The sequence below is a fragment of the Dromiciops gliroides genome, chromosome 5, assembly GCF_019393635.1.
Source record: "Dromiciops gliroides isolate mDroGli1 chromosome 5, mDroGli1.pri, whole genome shotgun sequence".
NCBI lineage: Eukaryota > Metazoa > Chordata > Mammalia > Microbiotheria > Microbiotheriidae > Dromiciops > Dromiciops gliroides.
This window is the reverse complement of record NC_057865.1, coordinates 131,316,655-131,334,172: the sequence shown is the minus strand read 5'-3', so window position 1 is coordinate 131,334,172 and position 17,518 is coordinate 131,316,655. Positions and strand designations below refer to the sequence as shown.

General features: G+C 35.7%; 1 protein-coding gene across 1 annotated transcript in view; it reads left to right on the top strand.

The window, feature by feature from the left end:
- The window catches only part of CFTR (CF transmembrane conductance regulator), a 235,257-nt gene that overhangs the window by 64,665 nt on the left and 153,074 nt on the right, over positions 1 to 17,518 (top strand). Inside the window, exons 5-8 of the mRNA XM_043967579.1 lie at positions 4,299 to 4,514; positions 8,198 to 8,287; positions 9,105 to 9,268; positions 10,195 to 10,320. Of these exons, the coding sequence (XP_043823514.1) occupies positions 4,299 to 4,514; positions 8,198 to 8,287; positions 9,105 to 9,268; positions 10,195 to 10,320 (596 nt within the window). The remainder of the gene's footprint in view (positions 1 to 4,298; positions 4,515 to 8,197; positions 8,288 to 9,104; positions 9,269 to 10,194; positions 10,321 to 17,518) is intronic.

Sequence of the window (17,518 nt, the reverse complement as noted above, 5' to 3'; positions counted from 1 at the left end):
TGATCTGTTATGAATATAGGAGATGGTGTAGCTATCAGTGCCTACCAATAATCACTGCAAAAACAAAATCAACAAATCTATCCTAATGAAAGTGGATCTTTATAATAGGGGTAGACTGATTAAAAATCAATACAGGGAACAGAAAACAGTTAAGTAGCTTCTAGTTCACAAATTCAATCAATAAACAGGATAGGACTTAGACTTATTATTTCAATGGTATATGGAACTCTCAGGTGAAGGAAGTACTTCTGCCAATATAGGTAATATTTGTAAAGTGCTTAGCACAGTGCTTGGCAGGTAAGTTTGTAGTAAATCCATCCATCTGTCCCTCCCTGCCTCTTTTCTTTCCTTTCTTCTTTCTTTTTCCTTCTTTCATTCCTTCCCTCCCTTCTTCCTCCCTTCTTCCTTCCTTCCTTCTTTCCTTCCTTCCTTTCTTCCCTCCTTCCTTCCCTCCTTCCCTCCCTCTCAGAAAACGATTGCCTTAGAGAACTGCCTCAGGAGCTGAGAGATTAAGTGATTTCCTCTGGGCCATATAGCTAGTATCTGTCAAAGGTAGGATTTGAACCCAGGTCAGCTCATTACCCACTCTGGCATTGTAGCCCTTGTCTCTATGACTATTTGTGTCTGTCTCTAATTATTAAAAATAATGGTGAGAGGTTGAGTGACATACACAAATGATTTTTAGTGTGTATAATCATCTATGAATTATCATATACATATAGTGTGGTGTTGATGTGGGGATCTTTAATCAATCTTTCAGTCTACACAATGAAATAACAGGGCATGGGCCTCTGTGAGAAAGGGGAAGTTCTCATGGAGGTAGATTTTCACATTGGCTCTGACTGATAAGCAAGTACTTTGAGACATATTGGTCTTTATTTCTTCATTGGTCCCTATGTACTCCCATACCTGGGAGCTGTGTTGATGACTGGCATATGAATCAAGATAAACTTATATGTGTTTGCACAGAAGTATTTATAGCAGCTCTTTTTGTGGTGGCCAAGAATTGGAAATCAAGGAAATGCCCATCAATTTGGGAATGGCTAAATAAGCTATGGTATATGGTGGTGATGGAATATTATTGTGCTATAAGTAATGACAAGCAGGATGATTTCAGAAAGGCCTGGAAAGACTTGTATGAACTGATGTATAATGAGATGAGCAGAACCAAGAGAACATTGTGCACACAGATAGCAATCAAAGAACTCTGAATGAAAACTATTCTTAGCAATACAATGATCCAAGACAATCCCAAAGGACTAATGATGAAGCATACTACCCACCTTCAAAGAAAGACTTGATATTGATTGAACACAGACTAAAGCATTCTATTTTTCACTTTCCTTCATTTTTTTTAATTCAAGTTTTCTTATACAGAATGACTCATATGGTAATGTTTTACATAATTGTACATGTACAACCCATATCTGCTTACTACCTCAGGGAAAGGGGTAAGGGAGGGAGAGGAGGTATAAAATTTGAAACTCAAAACCATAAATAAAAATGTTTATTATTTTTGAAAAAGACAGAGAAACTTACCTCCTTGGTGGTCTGTAAGAAAGATAGAAAATGATTCCACCAGTTCTCTGTGTAACTTAAATCTAAGGTAGAGAATGCTCTGGATATATTCCCAGAGAGATTAGCCTTAAAGAAAGTAGGTGTAGTCATTTCCACCCTCTCTTTTTTTCATTCAGCAAGGTGGAGAAATTCTACCCGACTTAGTCAACAGTCATCTTCAACACAACTCCTAGGCATGGAGACACACAGAGTACCAGTTAGGAGATGCCATGCATACCAAAGCACCTGCCCTTCAGTGCTAAGCCAGAATGAAAACGTCCAGTTCCACAGGAAATTTCCTTTTCTGACAAAGAATATCTGTCTGTAATTTTGTGAAGGGATTTCAGGGGACTCAGTTCACTAGGATCTTTTGATCAACCTCCACTACACTTTCCACATTTATTAGATTGTTGGTTTCTGGCATCAGAGGAAAAAAATGTTGATTTCAGGTTTAGGTTTGTGTAATTTTTTTTAAAAGGTGTCATGGTGTAATTAAAAACAAAGCATTAGCTATAGAGTCAGAAATCTGTAGATTTGAATACTGACTCTACAACTAATTTGTTGCTTAGCCACTCAAATTAATCTCATTCTCAGTTTCATCTTCTGTCAAACAGGAGAAAAGGCTTGGTAAAGTCTAAAACACTGTGCAAACATAAACAATGATCACTACTGCTTTAAAAATGAAAGTGGGAGGCTTTGTTATAGTATACAGAGCCCTGGACTTGAAGTCAGACCTGAATGCTCACTATGTTCCTTACTATCAGTTTGATTTAGAACAAATAATTTCACCTCTGTGAGACCTGGTTTTCTCATCTGTACAATTAGTGTGTTGGGCCAAGTAATCATTAAAGTATTTTCCAGATATAAATAATGCGATACTATTATTTTTCTTACATTTCTTTCAAGTGCTATATTTGCTTATAAAAATGTAGTAGGTTAGCTACTTTTGTTTTAAAAGTTTAAAACAGAGAAGACAAGTTGCCTCTTCAATTGATGATCATAAAATATTTCTAAACTGTTGTATGTTTTACCTTAATAGACTAAGGATGAACTGAGAGCTGGCCTGTGTTAGAGACCTATATGGAAAAGATATGTATATAATAGAGAGAAATAAAGGAAGATATAAAGAGGCAATCTATGGTAGGTGAAGATCCTTCGAACATAGGTTTAGTTGAAAGGGATTTATAGGTCATCCTGTACAACTCCTTCATTTTCCAGATGAGGAACCCTGATGCCCAGAGTAGTTGACTCACTCACACTCAGAGATAAAAGGAAATGAAAGGAATAATGGAGATAAGAGTTACACCGTATAGTATCTGAGGTTAAGAACTAAAATGTGCCTCAGGAGGCTTATATTTTTAAATTAATGTTTTATTTTTTAATCCAGTTTCCTTTCTCATTTAGCACCCCTCTTTCCCCTAGTCCTATTTTAGATTCATCCTTAGTTCAGTAAACTACAGGGGAAATAAAATTACCCAGACATTACAGTGACATTTAGGGGGAAAAATAATAATATCTTTGATCACAAGCTCAAGTGATGCACTTATATATGGGGATATTTGGGACCATGCCTATATTTAATATGAAAAAAATCTAGGATACATCTCTCTTTAATTTGTTCCCTGCCAAATAACTAGCTTTATTAGATAAGAAAGCAGATCTATAAGTTAATTTTTTTTAATCCTTAGAATTTTTTCAACAGTGATGGCACAGTAGATAGAGTTCCAGGCCTGGAGTCAGGAAGACTCGTTTTTCTGAGTTCAAATCTGGTCTCAGATACTTATTAGCTGTGTGACCCTGGACAAGTCACTTAAACCATTTGCTTCAGTTTCTTTGTTTGTATAATGAGCTGGAGAAGGAAATGGAAAAATAGTTCAGTATCTTTGTCAAGAAAATCTCAAATGGGGTTACAGATAGTCAGACAAGATTGACGTGCCTGAAAAACAAACATTTTTCAAGAAATAAAAAATAACTTACTCAAATGAGATCATTTCCTTTAAAGTAGCTCCCCCCCCCCCCCGCCGAAAACTCTAAATCAGTTTCTTAACCTGCAATTCCCAGATCCCCAAGGAATTTATAGACAGATTTTGGGGTGGGGGGAGGAAGGAAATCTATGAACTTGAAAGGGAAAAAAATGACATTTTTCTTTTCACTAACTACTAACTAAAATTGAACCTTTCCTTCAATAAAAAAAAAAACCAACAACAAACCAACCACAAAACAAAACCCAACATTATTCTGAGAGTTGGCTTCAACAGACTGCTAAACTAGTCCATGACAGAAAGTAAGGTTAAAACCCCCTGATCTAGATTCTCTCCAGTGGTGTTGCTCAAAACATTTTGGGGAACTTATCTCTTAGCTTTGCCTTCAGGGCCAATTTAGCAGCCACAGAGGAAAACACATCATCATCATTTTGTTGTCATGCTTTAAAACAAAAACAAACAGAGTTTTATCACTCAGTTTGTTTATTTACCCTTTTCATTCAGCTTGTCTCTAAAGGATTTTGGAGGAGAGGTTTCTAGAAATCAGATCTATTCTCAAAAGAGAAATATGTGCTATCACTGAGGGTATGTTAAAGAATATGCAACAAGGCACATACCAGATGTGGATTTCTGCCCAACCCATCTTAAACCATCCCTACTTATGAGCCTTTGCATATTGATGCTATAAGGTTATTTATATTATTAAAATATGACAACTGTAATTTACTTTTTGTCTTTTTGTTTTTTCTGTCTCTACAGGAAGTAACCAAAGCAGTGCAACCTCTCTTACTGGGAAGAATCATAGCCTCCTATGATCCTGACAACAAAGCAGAACGATCCATTGCGATTTATCTAGGGATAGGTCTATGCCTCCTCTTCATAGTGAGGCCACTGCTTCTACACCCTGCCATCTTTGGCCTTCATCACATGGGAATGCAGATGAGAATAGCCCTGTTTAGTCTGATTTACAAAAAGGTGATTAATTCAGATGTCTTTCTAAAGTACATGAAAGCAGGGGCAGCTAGTTAGCGTAGTGGATAAAGCACTGGCCCTAGATTCAGGAGGACCTAAGTTCAAATCTAACCTCAGACATTTGACACTTACTAGCTGTGTGACCCTGAGCAAGTCACTTAACCCTCATTGCCCTGCAAAAAAAATTTTTAAAAGAATAAAATACATGAAAGCATAACAGTAACTTCTACTTTATGTACTTTATGGTGTGAATGAATCCTGCTAGTATGATGTCTTTTTTAGATGCTGTGAATCTAGCAATCAGAAATCACAAAGGTTTGTTTGAGTTTTAAAATAAGCTTTAGGAAACGATTTAAAATCCACCCATTGCTCCTCTTCCCTCCCCCCTACCTCCTTCTTCATAGTCTTTCTCTTCCTTTCAACATTTTATTATCTAGGAGAATGCAAGTATCTGGAGGGTGGATACTATTCCTTTTTTGGTCTTTGTATTCCCAGCAGGTAGCACAGTGCCTGGCACGTAGTAGCTACTCAATCAGTGCTTATTGAAATGAATTGAACTGAACTTCTCCCAGAAGTGCTGGTATCAGGTTGCTGATGTCATTAAATATCCATATCAAAATGAGTCATTTAGAAATTACCTCAGAGAGCATCCACTCTCACCCCCTTATTTTACAAATGAAGAAGCTGATGCCCAGTGAGAGAAGTGGTTTGCCCAATGTCTCAGCAACACGGAACTTGAAACCTATATCTCCTGACTTCAGAGGCAACATGCATACTACCATTACTACATTCCTCTTCTTCAGGTCTTAAGGCTATCAAATTCATTGTTAAGTGGATGAGAAAGCTGTCACCACATGGCCCATTTTTACTCCAGTATTTTTTATTTTCCATTAAAGTGACTCTCATCATCTGCATAAAAATTAATAGCAGTATTTGACCTTTAAAATTAATCGATGGGAATAAGGCTAAAGAAAAATGGAATATTATATTTTAAATTCTAAAAAAAAGAATTATTATTAACTATAACAAAAACTAATAGTCCTAGCATGTTGTAATAGGAAAGTACAGCCTTAGATGGGGCTTGATTTTGCATTCCTATTTACCCTGCAAATCTCATTATGTATACTAGTATATACATTACATGCTAGCAGCAAGTACGTGCTCATTCAATCTACCCTACCTCTGTTTGTAATGGCAAGCATTCAAAAAAGGGCCTGATTTTGCCAAAAGCACTGTAAGTGGATTTAGCCCAAGACATGTTATTGTCCAAACAGGATTTAGAGCTATTATAACGACATATGCTAGGGCCAGTCCTGACATAACACAATGTGTGGCTTCCTAATTCTGCCAAGTAGGAATAGAAAGGTATTGCAGTAGAGATGTTTGATAATTTCTTTACCATTCATTTTTTTTATAATTGGCGACCTTGAGCTAATAAAGACAAATAACATACAGTTCAGCATCAGAGAAGATCCTGATAACAATTTCAGCACACAAAAGCTAGGTCTCCTCTGTTTCAAAATCATAACACTCATGCTTTATTATTAGGCAAAATTTTGTAGTGGGAAGAGGAAAAGAACATATTCTCTATCCTAATAAATTAATACAGTTTCTTTTTCCTAAATTAACAAGCATTAGAAAATACCAATGATGTAATCATCAGTATAAAACCCGATCTAAGCACTTCCTTGTGAGAAGAATTTATAATATTTTTTCTGGAGTTTAGAGTTCACGCAACATGGACATCAGAAAGAAAAATATCATAAAGAATACACTGATTTATAAACATATCCATAAGTAGTACTTACACCTTATCATTCTTTTCCCATGGGTCCTTGCCAAATTATTTTATCTCTTCAGCCTCACCCTAATGGCATCCATAGTTATCATCATTAAAATAATATAATGAGCATGCATGGCACTAGTTTAAGTACTACACTTGACCCTGAGTTAGACCTACCCTTGCCTCACCCTTTCCCATGCCTGAGCAGTTTTTACCCATGCAGCAATCAGCCACTAACCACTCCCAACTCCCATCTTGTCTTCTCAACTCCATTCCAACTTTTGTGATAGAGCAAGTTGTTCTGTATTCAAAGTTCTGCAACCTGGCAAGATCTTAAATTATAATTTAACTACTAATCATAGCTACTAATAAAGTAAACAAAACAAAAACAAGTGGACTCTCCTTTAATTAGATCCTTATGAAAAGATTTTTCCAAGTCAAAGAATAAATCAAATCAGTGTATATTTATTAAATGCTTGCTCTATGCATGTAAGGCATTTTTCTGGTATGTATGATGCAAGAAAGTATAAGGTATGGTCCTTGCCCACAAAAAGCTTTCAGTCTTGTTAAAAGCATCGTTCGCCTATCTCACATGGTATTTGTGAGGATCAAATAAGATGATAGTATCTTAATATGTTTTATATATAATTATTATAGTGTATAATTATACACATGTGTATATGTATGTCTATGTACACACACACACACACACACACACACACCACTGCTTAGGTTTTAATTTCAACATGCTGTTGATGATGGTATTTCAGATTTAATTTAATGTACTAGTAGAAATTTCCAACCAAAGTTATTAAATGAGAAATTTAAATTACATTATCTAGAATAAATAAGAGTCTGTGGATTTTTTTTTACCACAGAATTTCAATATATCTTCTTGTTGAATAGTTTTAGTAGTATCTAACTCCGTGACTCCATTTGGGGGTTTCTTGGCAAAGATCCTGGAGTGGTTTGCCATTTCCTTCTCTAGTCCATTTTACAGATGAGGAACTGAGGCAAACAGGGTTAAGTGACTTGCCCAGGGTCATACAGCTAGTAAGTATCTGAGACCATATTTGAACTCCAGTCCTCCTGATTCCAGGGCTGGGACTCTATCCACTGTGCCAACTAGATGCCCTTTTGATATACCTTGTAAAGCTTTAATGTGAGTGCTCTCTCCATTTATATAGATTACAGCTTGTCTGCTTCTTATCCTATTAGAATCTTGTCCATGTTTTCCTACAATTTCTCCATGCTAGAGCCCTTCTAGGTCTTTTAACATTTTATGGATAGTATTGCATCTTTTGGTCTTCACTAAAAGTAACTTCCTGGAGGGTAGGGCCTGTTTGTTTCATTTTTGCTTTTGGATCACTAGCACCTAGCATGACAATCAGCACATGTTTTCTTTTAAAATATCAATCATTAATTAATATGTTTAGTAAATTGTGCATTTAAATATTAATGATTCATTTATAATAAAATTTTGATCATTTTATCAGCAGAATGGCTGATTATAAAATGAGAAAAAATTAACACCAAGATTCTAATAAAGAGTATCCACTATTTTTTGTTATGTATTTCTAAAAGTATTATATACATATAATTTAATTATATATAGATATTTATATATAGCCATTCATGTCATGTGATTTGGAAATCCTTACAAATGAAGGAGGACTCATTTATTGTGTAGCTTTTAGAAGATAAAAACCTAGCTAACATGTACAATTATATCCATCTAAAAGAGATATTAAATAATTAAAACATTTTTCTGTATTTTTAATAAGCAAAGATAATGTGTTTAATATAACACCTGTTTTATAATGTCACTAGATATTCCTAGAAATGTTATGATACTTTGTTTGATAATGCTTTAAGGCCAATTCTTTCACTTTTTTCTCTTTAGACCTTAAAACTGTCAAGCCGTGTTCTTGATAAAATAAGCACCGGTCAGCTTATCAGTCTTCTTTCCAACAATCTGAACAAGTTTGATGAAGTATGTAGCAGCTCATTTAATCTTTTGTGCATGTCGTATCACAGAATTCATGTAAACAACTTCACATCTTCAAAAAACTCATAGCTTGGAGCTTTCTTGAGTCAGATAACAGCAATGTGTGGTTGTACCCTGATTATTATGAAATTCTGATCTCTGCCCCACTTAGCCCTATTTCCTCTGGTTGAACTAATTAGTGATTCAGAATGGGATTAGAGTCTATGATATTACATAACTGAGAAGAAACTTCAGCACAGGTACTTGGCTTCCTAGTGAACACAACTTACTGAGTTATCATGTCTGTCTTCCCCTCCTAATTCTACTCTTTGGCTGCCTGTCATACCCTGAGCATTTTTTATTCAGGACCTTCTATTAAGGCATGTGCATCAGTCCTTATAACAATTAATTTTCTACTATGGTCATAAACTAGCACATGATTCCAAATTATACCCCTGTGTTCTAGCTGCTGGGTTGGGTTTTTTTGTTTTGTTTTGTTTTTTAAACCAAGTCATAAGTATGCTATTTAAAATAAATTTTTGACATGCTAAGTATTCAGAGTATCAAGTCCTAAGCTTAAATAAGTGCAACATTTTCCTATGGAAGTACTCTAAGATATTGGCATGAAATTGACTGAAGTGCGAGTGTGGAATGTGTATGTACATTGTTATGTTCTCGATATAATTAACACCTAGACTACAATGTACTCAGATCCTCTAAATTTTAGAAAGTATTATATTACTGTGATCTCTTTCTAATATGCTTTTGTGGGACTTCAAAGTCTTTTCTTGGCTTTCTTTTTTTTTAACTGTGAATTTTTCAGGGACTGGCCCTGGCACATTTTGTCTGGATTGGACCTTTACAAGTGGTGCTCCTGATGGGACTTCTTTGGGATTTACTACAAGCCTCAGCATTTTGTGGACTTGCTTTCCTAATAGTACTTGCTCTGTTCCAAGCCTGGTTAGGACAGATGATGATGAAGTACAGGTGATAAAGCCTTTATGTTTCTTCCAAATTTTCTTCTTTATAGTGTTTGCAAAAAATACACTGATACACTCTTAGGCCTGTTTTATGTTGTTATCTGACCTACGGTCTCACCAAGTAGGAATTATTTTAAGGTTATCACCATTACTTTTTACAATTGTATAGCATTTTATATTTGTTAATCTATTGAATATCTCCAGGAAAATCAGTAAAAATTAATATAATTTTTATAGATTAGAAAATGCATACGAGAGATATCTATTACATGACATAATGTAGAGAATATGACTTTTAAAATTACATTCCAGTGACTTTTCCTAGTCTCTCTAGCTCTTCTTTTATCCTGTTCCTTCAAATGAGGATTATTATAATATTTAAACATTATATTATCATTAATAAGTTTTGTAGGGTTACTACTACCAGTAACTTAGGCTCAGCATTGTTTTGCATTTGTGACCCAATAACAATGCAACATTGATGTGCCATGTTAGCATTTGTGATCAAATTGCCTCAGTGACTTGAAAAGACTATCTACTGAGGCATTAAAAGGGTGATAATCTGCTTTGGTATGTGGGAAAGAGAGATATGAGTATCGACATCAATCATTTCACAAATACCTGAAGTGTAATATGGATTTATTATTGATAATGATGATCATGTGGGTGGAGCAAATTAGAAATTGCCAGGAGTTGTTTTTTCCTATAATATTTGCTGCTGAATCCTATACTTTTAACTTTAAAATCTTTGGTTCCCCTAATTGATATAAACAATGATGATTAAACAATATAATTTATTTTGACCAGAGAACCATAGAATATCAGTGTTGGAAGGGTGCTTTTGAATCATTTTGCTTAACAGATATTATACTATACCAGTAAGGATATCTTGAATTTGAACTGATTTAATTTTATTACCCTTTTTTTTTTCAGAGAAAGGAGAGCAGGAAAGATAAATGAAAGACTTGTGATAACTTCAGAAATGATTGACAATATACAGTCTGTTAAGGCATACTGTTGGGAGGAAGCAATGGAAAAGATGATTGAAAATCTAAGACAGTAAGCTATTTTCTCATGAGTAAAATGTCCAGATTTTTGGCAGTTTAGAAACTGCTAAATATTGTGTTATGCTGACTGTAGTGCCACAATATTTAAACTGTTCCTTTCTAGTTACTTATAATATTTTCTCTTTCACCTGGAGCTTTGAAACTTAGCCATAGTGTTCCTTTATGTTTCCATTTTGGGATCTTTTTAAAGCAGTAATCAATATTTTTGTCCCCCCCCCCCAATTTCTCTTTTACCCTCTTGTTCTAGAGCTTCAGGACAATTTTCCTTAATAATTTTTTGAGGTATAGTGTCTAGACTCTTTTTTTTGTCATAACTTTCAGTTAGTCCAATAGTGTTTATATTATCTCTCCTCAATCTGTATTCTAGGTCAATCATTTTTCTAATATGTGTTTCATATTCTATCTGATTTTTTCATTCTTTTGATTTTTAAAGATTATTTTCTGATGTGTTATAAAGTCATTGGCTTCCATCTGCCCAATTCTAATTTTTTTTGGTGAGGAAATTGGGGTTAAGTGACGTGCCCAGCGTCACACAGCTAGTAAGTATTAAGTGTCTGAGGCCAGATTTGAACTCAGGTCCTCCTGACTCCAGGGCTGGTGCTCTATCCATTGTGCCACCTAGCTGTCCTCCAATTCTAATTTTTAAGGAGTATTTTCTTTGGTAAGTTTTTGGATCTCTTTTTCCAGTTGGTTGACTTTCTTTCTATAATTTTCTTGCTTTTTTTTGTATTACTATCCCGCCCCGCCCCCGCCCCCCCCCGCAATTTTCCCTCAAACTCTCTTATTTTATTTTATTTTTGCAGGGCAATGAGGGTTAGGTGACTTTCCCCAAGTCATACAGCTAGTAAGTATCAAGTGTCTGAGGCCAGACTTGAACTCAGGTCCTCCTGAATCCAAGGCTGGTGCTTTATCTACTGCACCACCTAGCTTCCCCCTAATTTTTGGGTGGGGCAATGAGGGTTAAGTGACTTGCCCAGGGTCACACAGCTACTAAGTGTCAAGTGTCTGAGGCCAGATTTGAACTCAGGTCCTCCTGAATCCAGAGCTGGTACCCTATCCACTGTGCCACCTAGCTGCCCCCTTATTTGCTTTTCAAAGTTATTTTTAAACTCTTCCAAGAACTCTTTTTGGGCTTATGGCCATTTTACATTTTTCTTTAAAGCTTTACAAGAAACTATCTTCTTCTGAGTTTGAACTCTGATCTTCTCTAGCTCCATAGCAACTATCTATGGTTGGGTTCTTTTTCTGTTGCTTTACTCATTTTAGCAGCCTGTTTCTTGTTTGTTAACTTTATCTTAGGGTTGGGCTCTTCTCCCAGGCATGGGGGATAATGTCCTAGGCTTCCTGTTTTTCATGCTGTTGTTTTCTGAGTTCTATATGGGGGTCTTTGACTTTTTGATTTTTCCAGTGTTCTATAATCTAAAACCAGATGTGGTTACTGCTCTTCTGGCTCATGCCTTGATAAATTAGTGACTTCAGGTACTCCTTTCTCCCTTTAACCTGAAACCTGGGCCCCAACACCACCACTGCAAACTCTCTTCCTCCTTGTAGTTCCTCAGGTGGCTGCAAGCATCAATTTTCCCCTCTGTCCTAGAACTGAAACCAGGGATTCATTCTCCTTTGAGTGACTATAACCAGGAGGACTGCATCCCTCTTTGACCACATTCACCAGTGGGTGCTCATTCCTTGCTCATAGCCAAAGCCTGAGACCCACTCTGATCAGCATCCCTGGGCCCCATGGCCAGCACCATCAGAGGGCCCCCACAATCTTCCCCAGTCAGCTACTCAATCCCCACACCATTTGTGAAGCAAAACCTCCCAACACTAAGGCTGCTACAAACATAGCTGCTCCTGGAACTTGCTGTTTGTTGAATTTGTGGTATCTTTCAGGAGGTATCTGCACTTAGGTTAAGCCAGACCACCACCCTGGGAGATCATATCTTTCCTAATGTCCTCAAAATTTGTCTTGGGCTGGATGATTGCTTTATGTTGACTTTTTTTTTTTTTTTTTTTGCGGAGCAACGGGGGTTAAGTGACTTGCCCAGGGTCACACAGCTAGTAAGTGTCAAGTGTCTGAGGCCGGATTTGAACTTAGGTACTCCTGAATCCAGGGCCGGTGCTTTATCCACTGTGCTATCTAGCCACCCCCTTATGTTGACTTTTAATTATTTTTGCTGCTCTAAAATTTACTTCATGGCATTATTTTATTTGTGGGGGAATTTGGGAGAGGCAGGTAGTTTCCTGCCCTACTCTACCATGTTCCCATAGTTCCCTCCCATTCTTTTGATCTTACTGATTAATAAGTCTGTTACAAATTTAAGCAGGTGGAGTCGTAGAAGATGTCTAGCCAAGCAATATTAACTATTTCCCAATAATTGTGTTGTTTAGTGGTTTCAGGTGTGATCAATTCTTTTTGACCCCATTTTGGGGTTTTTTGACAAAGATCCTGGAGTGGTTTGCCCTTTTCTTTTCTAGCTTGTTTTGCAGATGAGGAAATTAAGGCAAATAAGGTTAAATGACTCGACCAGGGTCACACAGCTAGCAAGTAACTGAGGCCAGATTTGAACTCAGGAACATGAGTTTTTCTAACTCCAGGCATAGCTTTATTCACTGCACCACCAAACTGCACCCAATAATTTCATAACATCTAAATTATATCTCTAAATGCTTAGATCAGTTAAATAAAGAAAGAGCAGATCAGTGAATTGGGTATGCAATTAAAAAACTAGAGAAAGAACAAATTGAAAATATCCAATTAAATACCAAATTGGAAATCCTGAAAACTAAAGGTGGGATTATTAAAATTGAATGCAAGATTGATTGAATTAATAAATAAAACAAGGATTTGGTTTTATGAAGAAAAATAATAAAATAGATAAACTATTGGTTAATATGATTTTAAAAGGAGAGAAGGAAACCAAATCACTAGTATCAAAAATGAAAAAGGCAAAAACATCACTAATGAGGATGAAATTAAAGCAATTATTAGGATTTATTTTACCCACTTATATGTCAATAAATTTAATGATTTAAGTGAAATAGAAGAATCCTTACAAAAATATAAATTTCTCAGACTAACAGAAGAGGAAAAGGAGTATCTAAATAAACCTATTTTAGAAAAAGAAATTGAACACGCCATAAATCAGCTTCCTAAGAAAAAAGCTTTAGAACCAGACGGGTATACATGTGAATTCTACCAAACATTTAAGGAGGAACCAATTCCAACATTAAATAAATAATTTGGAATAATAGGCAAAAGAGTCCTATCAAACTCCTTTTATGAAACTAATATGATGCTGATGCCTAAATCAGGAAGAGCATAAACGGAAAAAGAAAACTATAAACTAATTTCACTGATGAATATTGGTGCAAAATCCTAAATAAAACACTAGCTAGGGAACTATAGCAATATATCACAAGGATTATGCATTATGACCAAATGGGACTTATACCAGGAATGCAGGGATTGTTTAACATAAGGAAAACTATCAACGTAATTATTATATCAATAACAAAATTAACAAAAATCACTGGATTATATCAATATATACAGAAAACAACTTTTGACAAAATACAACACTTTATTATTAAAAATACTTAGAAATATAAGTTTAAATGGATTTTCCCTCAAAATAAGAAGCCACTACCTAAAACCATCAGCAAGCAATATCTCTAATGAGGATAAGCTATAAGCCTTCCCAATTAGATTAGGAGTAAAACAATGATGTCCATTAACCTCAATATTATACTAGAAATGCTAGCAATAGCACTAATAAAAACAAATCAAAGGAATAAGAATAGAAAATGAAATAATAAAACTATTTATTTTTGGAGATGACATACTTGGAAAATCCTAATGACTCAACCAAAAAGCTACTTGAAACAATTAATAATTTTAGCAAAATATCAGGATATATCACGATAAATCATCAGCATTTCTATATATTACCAACAAAACCCTGCAAGAAGAGATAGTAAGGGGGCACCTAGGTGGCACAGTGGATAAACACTGACCTTGAATTCAGGAGGACCTGAGTTCAAACCAGCCTCAGAAACTTTACACTTACTAGTTGTGTGACCCTGGGCAAGTTACTTAACTCCCATTGCCCCGCAAAAAAAAAAAAAAGAGATAGTAAGGACACCCCATTTAAAATAACTATAGCAGCACAAAATACTTGGGAGTATATCTGTCAAAATAAACCTAGGAAATATGTGAACATAATTATAAAGCACTTTTTATACAAATAAAATCAGATTTCAGTAATTAGAGAAATACTCATTGTTAATTGGGCCAAGCCAATATAATAAAAATTACAATTTTGCCAAAATTAATCTACTTAATCAGTGCCATCAACACCATATTACCAAAAATATTTTGAGTTAAGAATAAAAGTAACAAAATTCATTTGGGAGGAAAAAATGTCAAGAATATCAAAGGAATTAATGAAAAAAATATAAAGGAAAGAGGTCTAGCAGTGCCAGGTCTTAAACTGTATTATAAGGTAGTAATTATCAAAACTATCTGGTACTGGCTGAGAAATAGAATAGTAGATCAGTGGAATAGACTACTTTCATATGAAATCAACATCTACTCTGACATTCCCTGACTTTGATGCAACTATGGACACAAGTTGAAATGTCACTTAAAAATATAGTTGGGAAGAACAACTGAACTGATGTGCATACAGAAGCAACCTATGTTGGAGGCAACATGACTTTAAAAACAATCAAAGATTGATTTTCACATTGTCAAAGGGGGAAATTACCAAAAGAATTGGGGGAAAAATCACCAAACATGATAATGGAAAGAACACTAGAAACTAATACCACATAATGCCTTTTTTAAAAAAAATAAAATTTTTATGAGCATGATATGTGCATGTATTATTGCTATCCTTGATGAAAATATGAGAACGGAAGAGTCAGGCTTTCATATATGATCCTCCACAGCAGGGAACATATTTACAATTTCACAACCAACTGAATGGTTCAGTGAAGAAATTATTTTCTTGTGTTTATTTTTAAAAAATTATTTGATAGGGCACAACATCACCTTCAACCTGAGCACTACTCTATGAAGGAACCCTTAATAAATATGTTAAGATTCTATAAGGTTCCTTAATAGAGGCAACTATAGAGATACCTACTTAATGACCCTTTGATTATTAAGAAATTGAAATATAAAACAGGATATTATGTATTATGCTCACTCATAGGTATGTGTCATTGCTAAAGGATATAAGTAAGGCAAGGTGATATGGGAGAAAGAGCCCCGCTCTCAAGTCAGAGTATCTGGATATAAATCCTGCCTTGGATGCCTCATACCTGTGTGACCTTGGGCAAATCACTTAATTTCCTCATCTGTAAAATGAGGAAGTTGTACTTGATGGCCTCTGAGGTCCTTTCCAGCTCTAGGTCTAGCATGCTGTGTAAGGTCCAGATAGAAGAAAGATCCCTTATTAATATTACAAGCCTGTGTTCCTGCCATGGTCTTTAAGACTAATGGATCACCTGTATAGCGCCATGAGTCTTTGGGAAATGCCTTTCATTGGCAATTATGTGGCTTATAGTAAATGGCAAATACAGAATCTCTTTGGTAAAATGTGTTTGTTCTTTCAAATAAGATTAATGCCTTAGAGAGGCAAAATCCCAAACCTATGGCCCTAGCATTTGAACCTATGGACCTAAGCTTTTGAAGTCAACGCAGCTTAATTAATGAAAATCAACAATAGATATCATTTCTCCTTCCTGCCTTTCTGGTCTTCTTATACTTTACTGCTCACAAACTCCATGATCCAGTGATGCTGGCCTCCTTGATATTTCTCACAAAAGACTCCAACTTGCATCTCCAAGCATTTTCACTGGCCTTTTCCCCCAATGGAAAAACTCTCTTCCTCCTCATCTGTAATCCCTGGCTTGCTTGGTTTCCTTCAAGTCTCAGCTGAAGTCTCATCTTCTGCAGGAAGCCTTTCTCAGTCTTTAAGCTCAGTCAGTGCCTCTCCTCTGAGATTATCTACACTTTATCTTGTGTATGTGTGTGTGTTTTTGTGTATAAGTTTGTTCATACATAGTTTTCATGTTGTCTGCATTGGACTGTGAAGTTCTTGAAAGTAGGGACTTTGTTTCTCTCTTTGTATCCTCAGAATTTAGCATAGTGACTGACACATAGTAAGCACTTAATGAATATATTTTTACATGATTTGAATTGATTCTTTGCTTTGGTTTGGAACTGTTCTTTCATTGGTATATGGAACTCCTAGGAGGGAGACTCTCTGTATGAAACAGATTGGAAACTTTTCTGAAACTTTGAGTCATAGAGAGTTGCCTAAGGCACTGAGAGACTGAATGATTTGCCAAGGGCCATAAAGCTATTGTGAGTCCAAGGCAGGACCTGAACCTGTCTCTAAGGCCAGAATTCTGTCCATTATACCACAGTGCCTCTCCACCCCAAATAACCTTCTTACTTTTGATCATTCAAGACTATATCCAAAGAAGACATATGGTACAGATTGTAGTACAACTACTGAACTAACCCTTGGCAAAAAATAAAATCAATCAATCCAGTGTATTTTCCAAGCCATAGTAGATCAATTTCCTTTAGTCAAAGTTCTTGTTCCTTAAACATTAGGAATTTGGAAATTTGAGAAATTAGGTTCGGGAAAATTGGTGAAAAGAGATTACTGATGTAGGGTTATGTATTGCATCAAAGTTTCAAAGGGAAAAGTCAACCAAAAGAAAAGTACTTTCTTGGATAGGCTAAAATATGGGTTACCTGGAATCCAAGGGGCTGATTCATGTAGACAGGAATGAGAATTAAACTCCAGGTGTGTGATTGGAACAACAAGAAAGAAAAGGTGAAATGTTTAAGTCCCCTGCCATGTAAATAGGAGGAGGAAAAGACTACTATTTCCCAAACATGGTTATTGGTCATTTATTTTTGTTATGCCATTTAAGAAAAAAATCCAGGAAAGCCACAGAATTTTTCTCACCACCATCCAGAAAAAGGTTTACAGTACCATGGCAGTTTGTGTAGGCCTTAGGAATTGTTTTTGGAAGTAACAATGATTACCCAGTCACAATCTTCATCACTGTGGCATATATTAGTGCTGGAATTTCAAGCTAGGTGACTGGTTATCAGCTATCCTTTTCCTCAGACTTCAATGATAAATTTCAGCTAGTCATCCCTACTT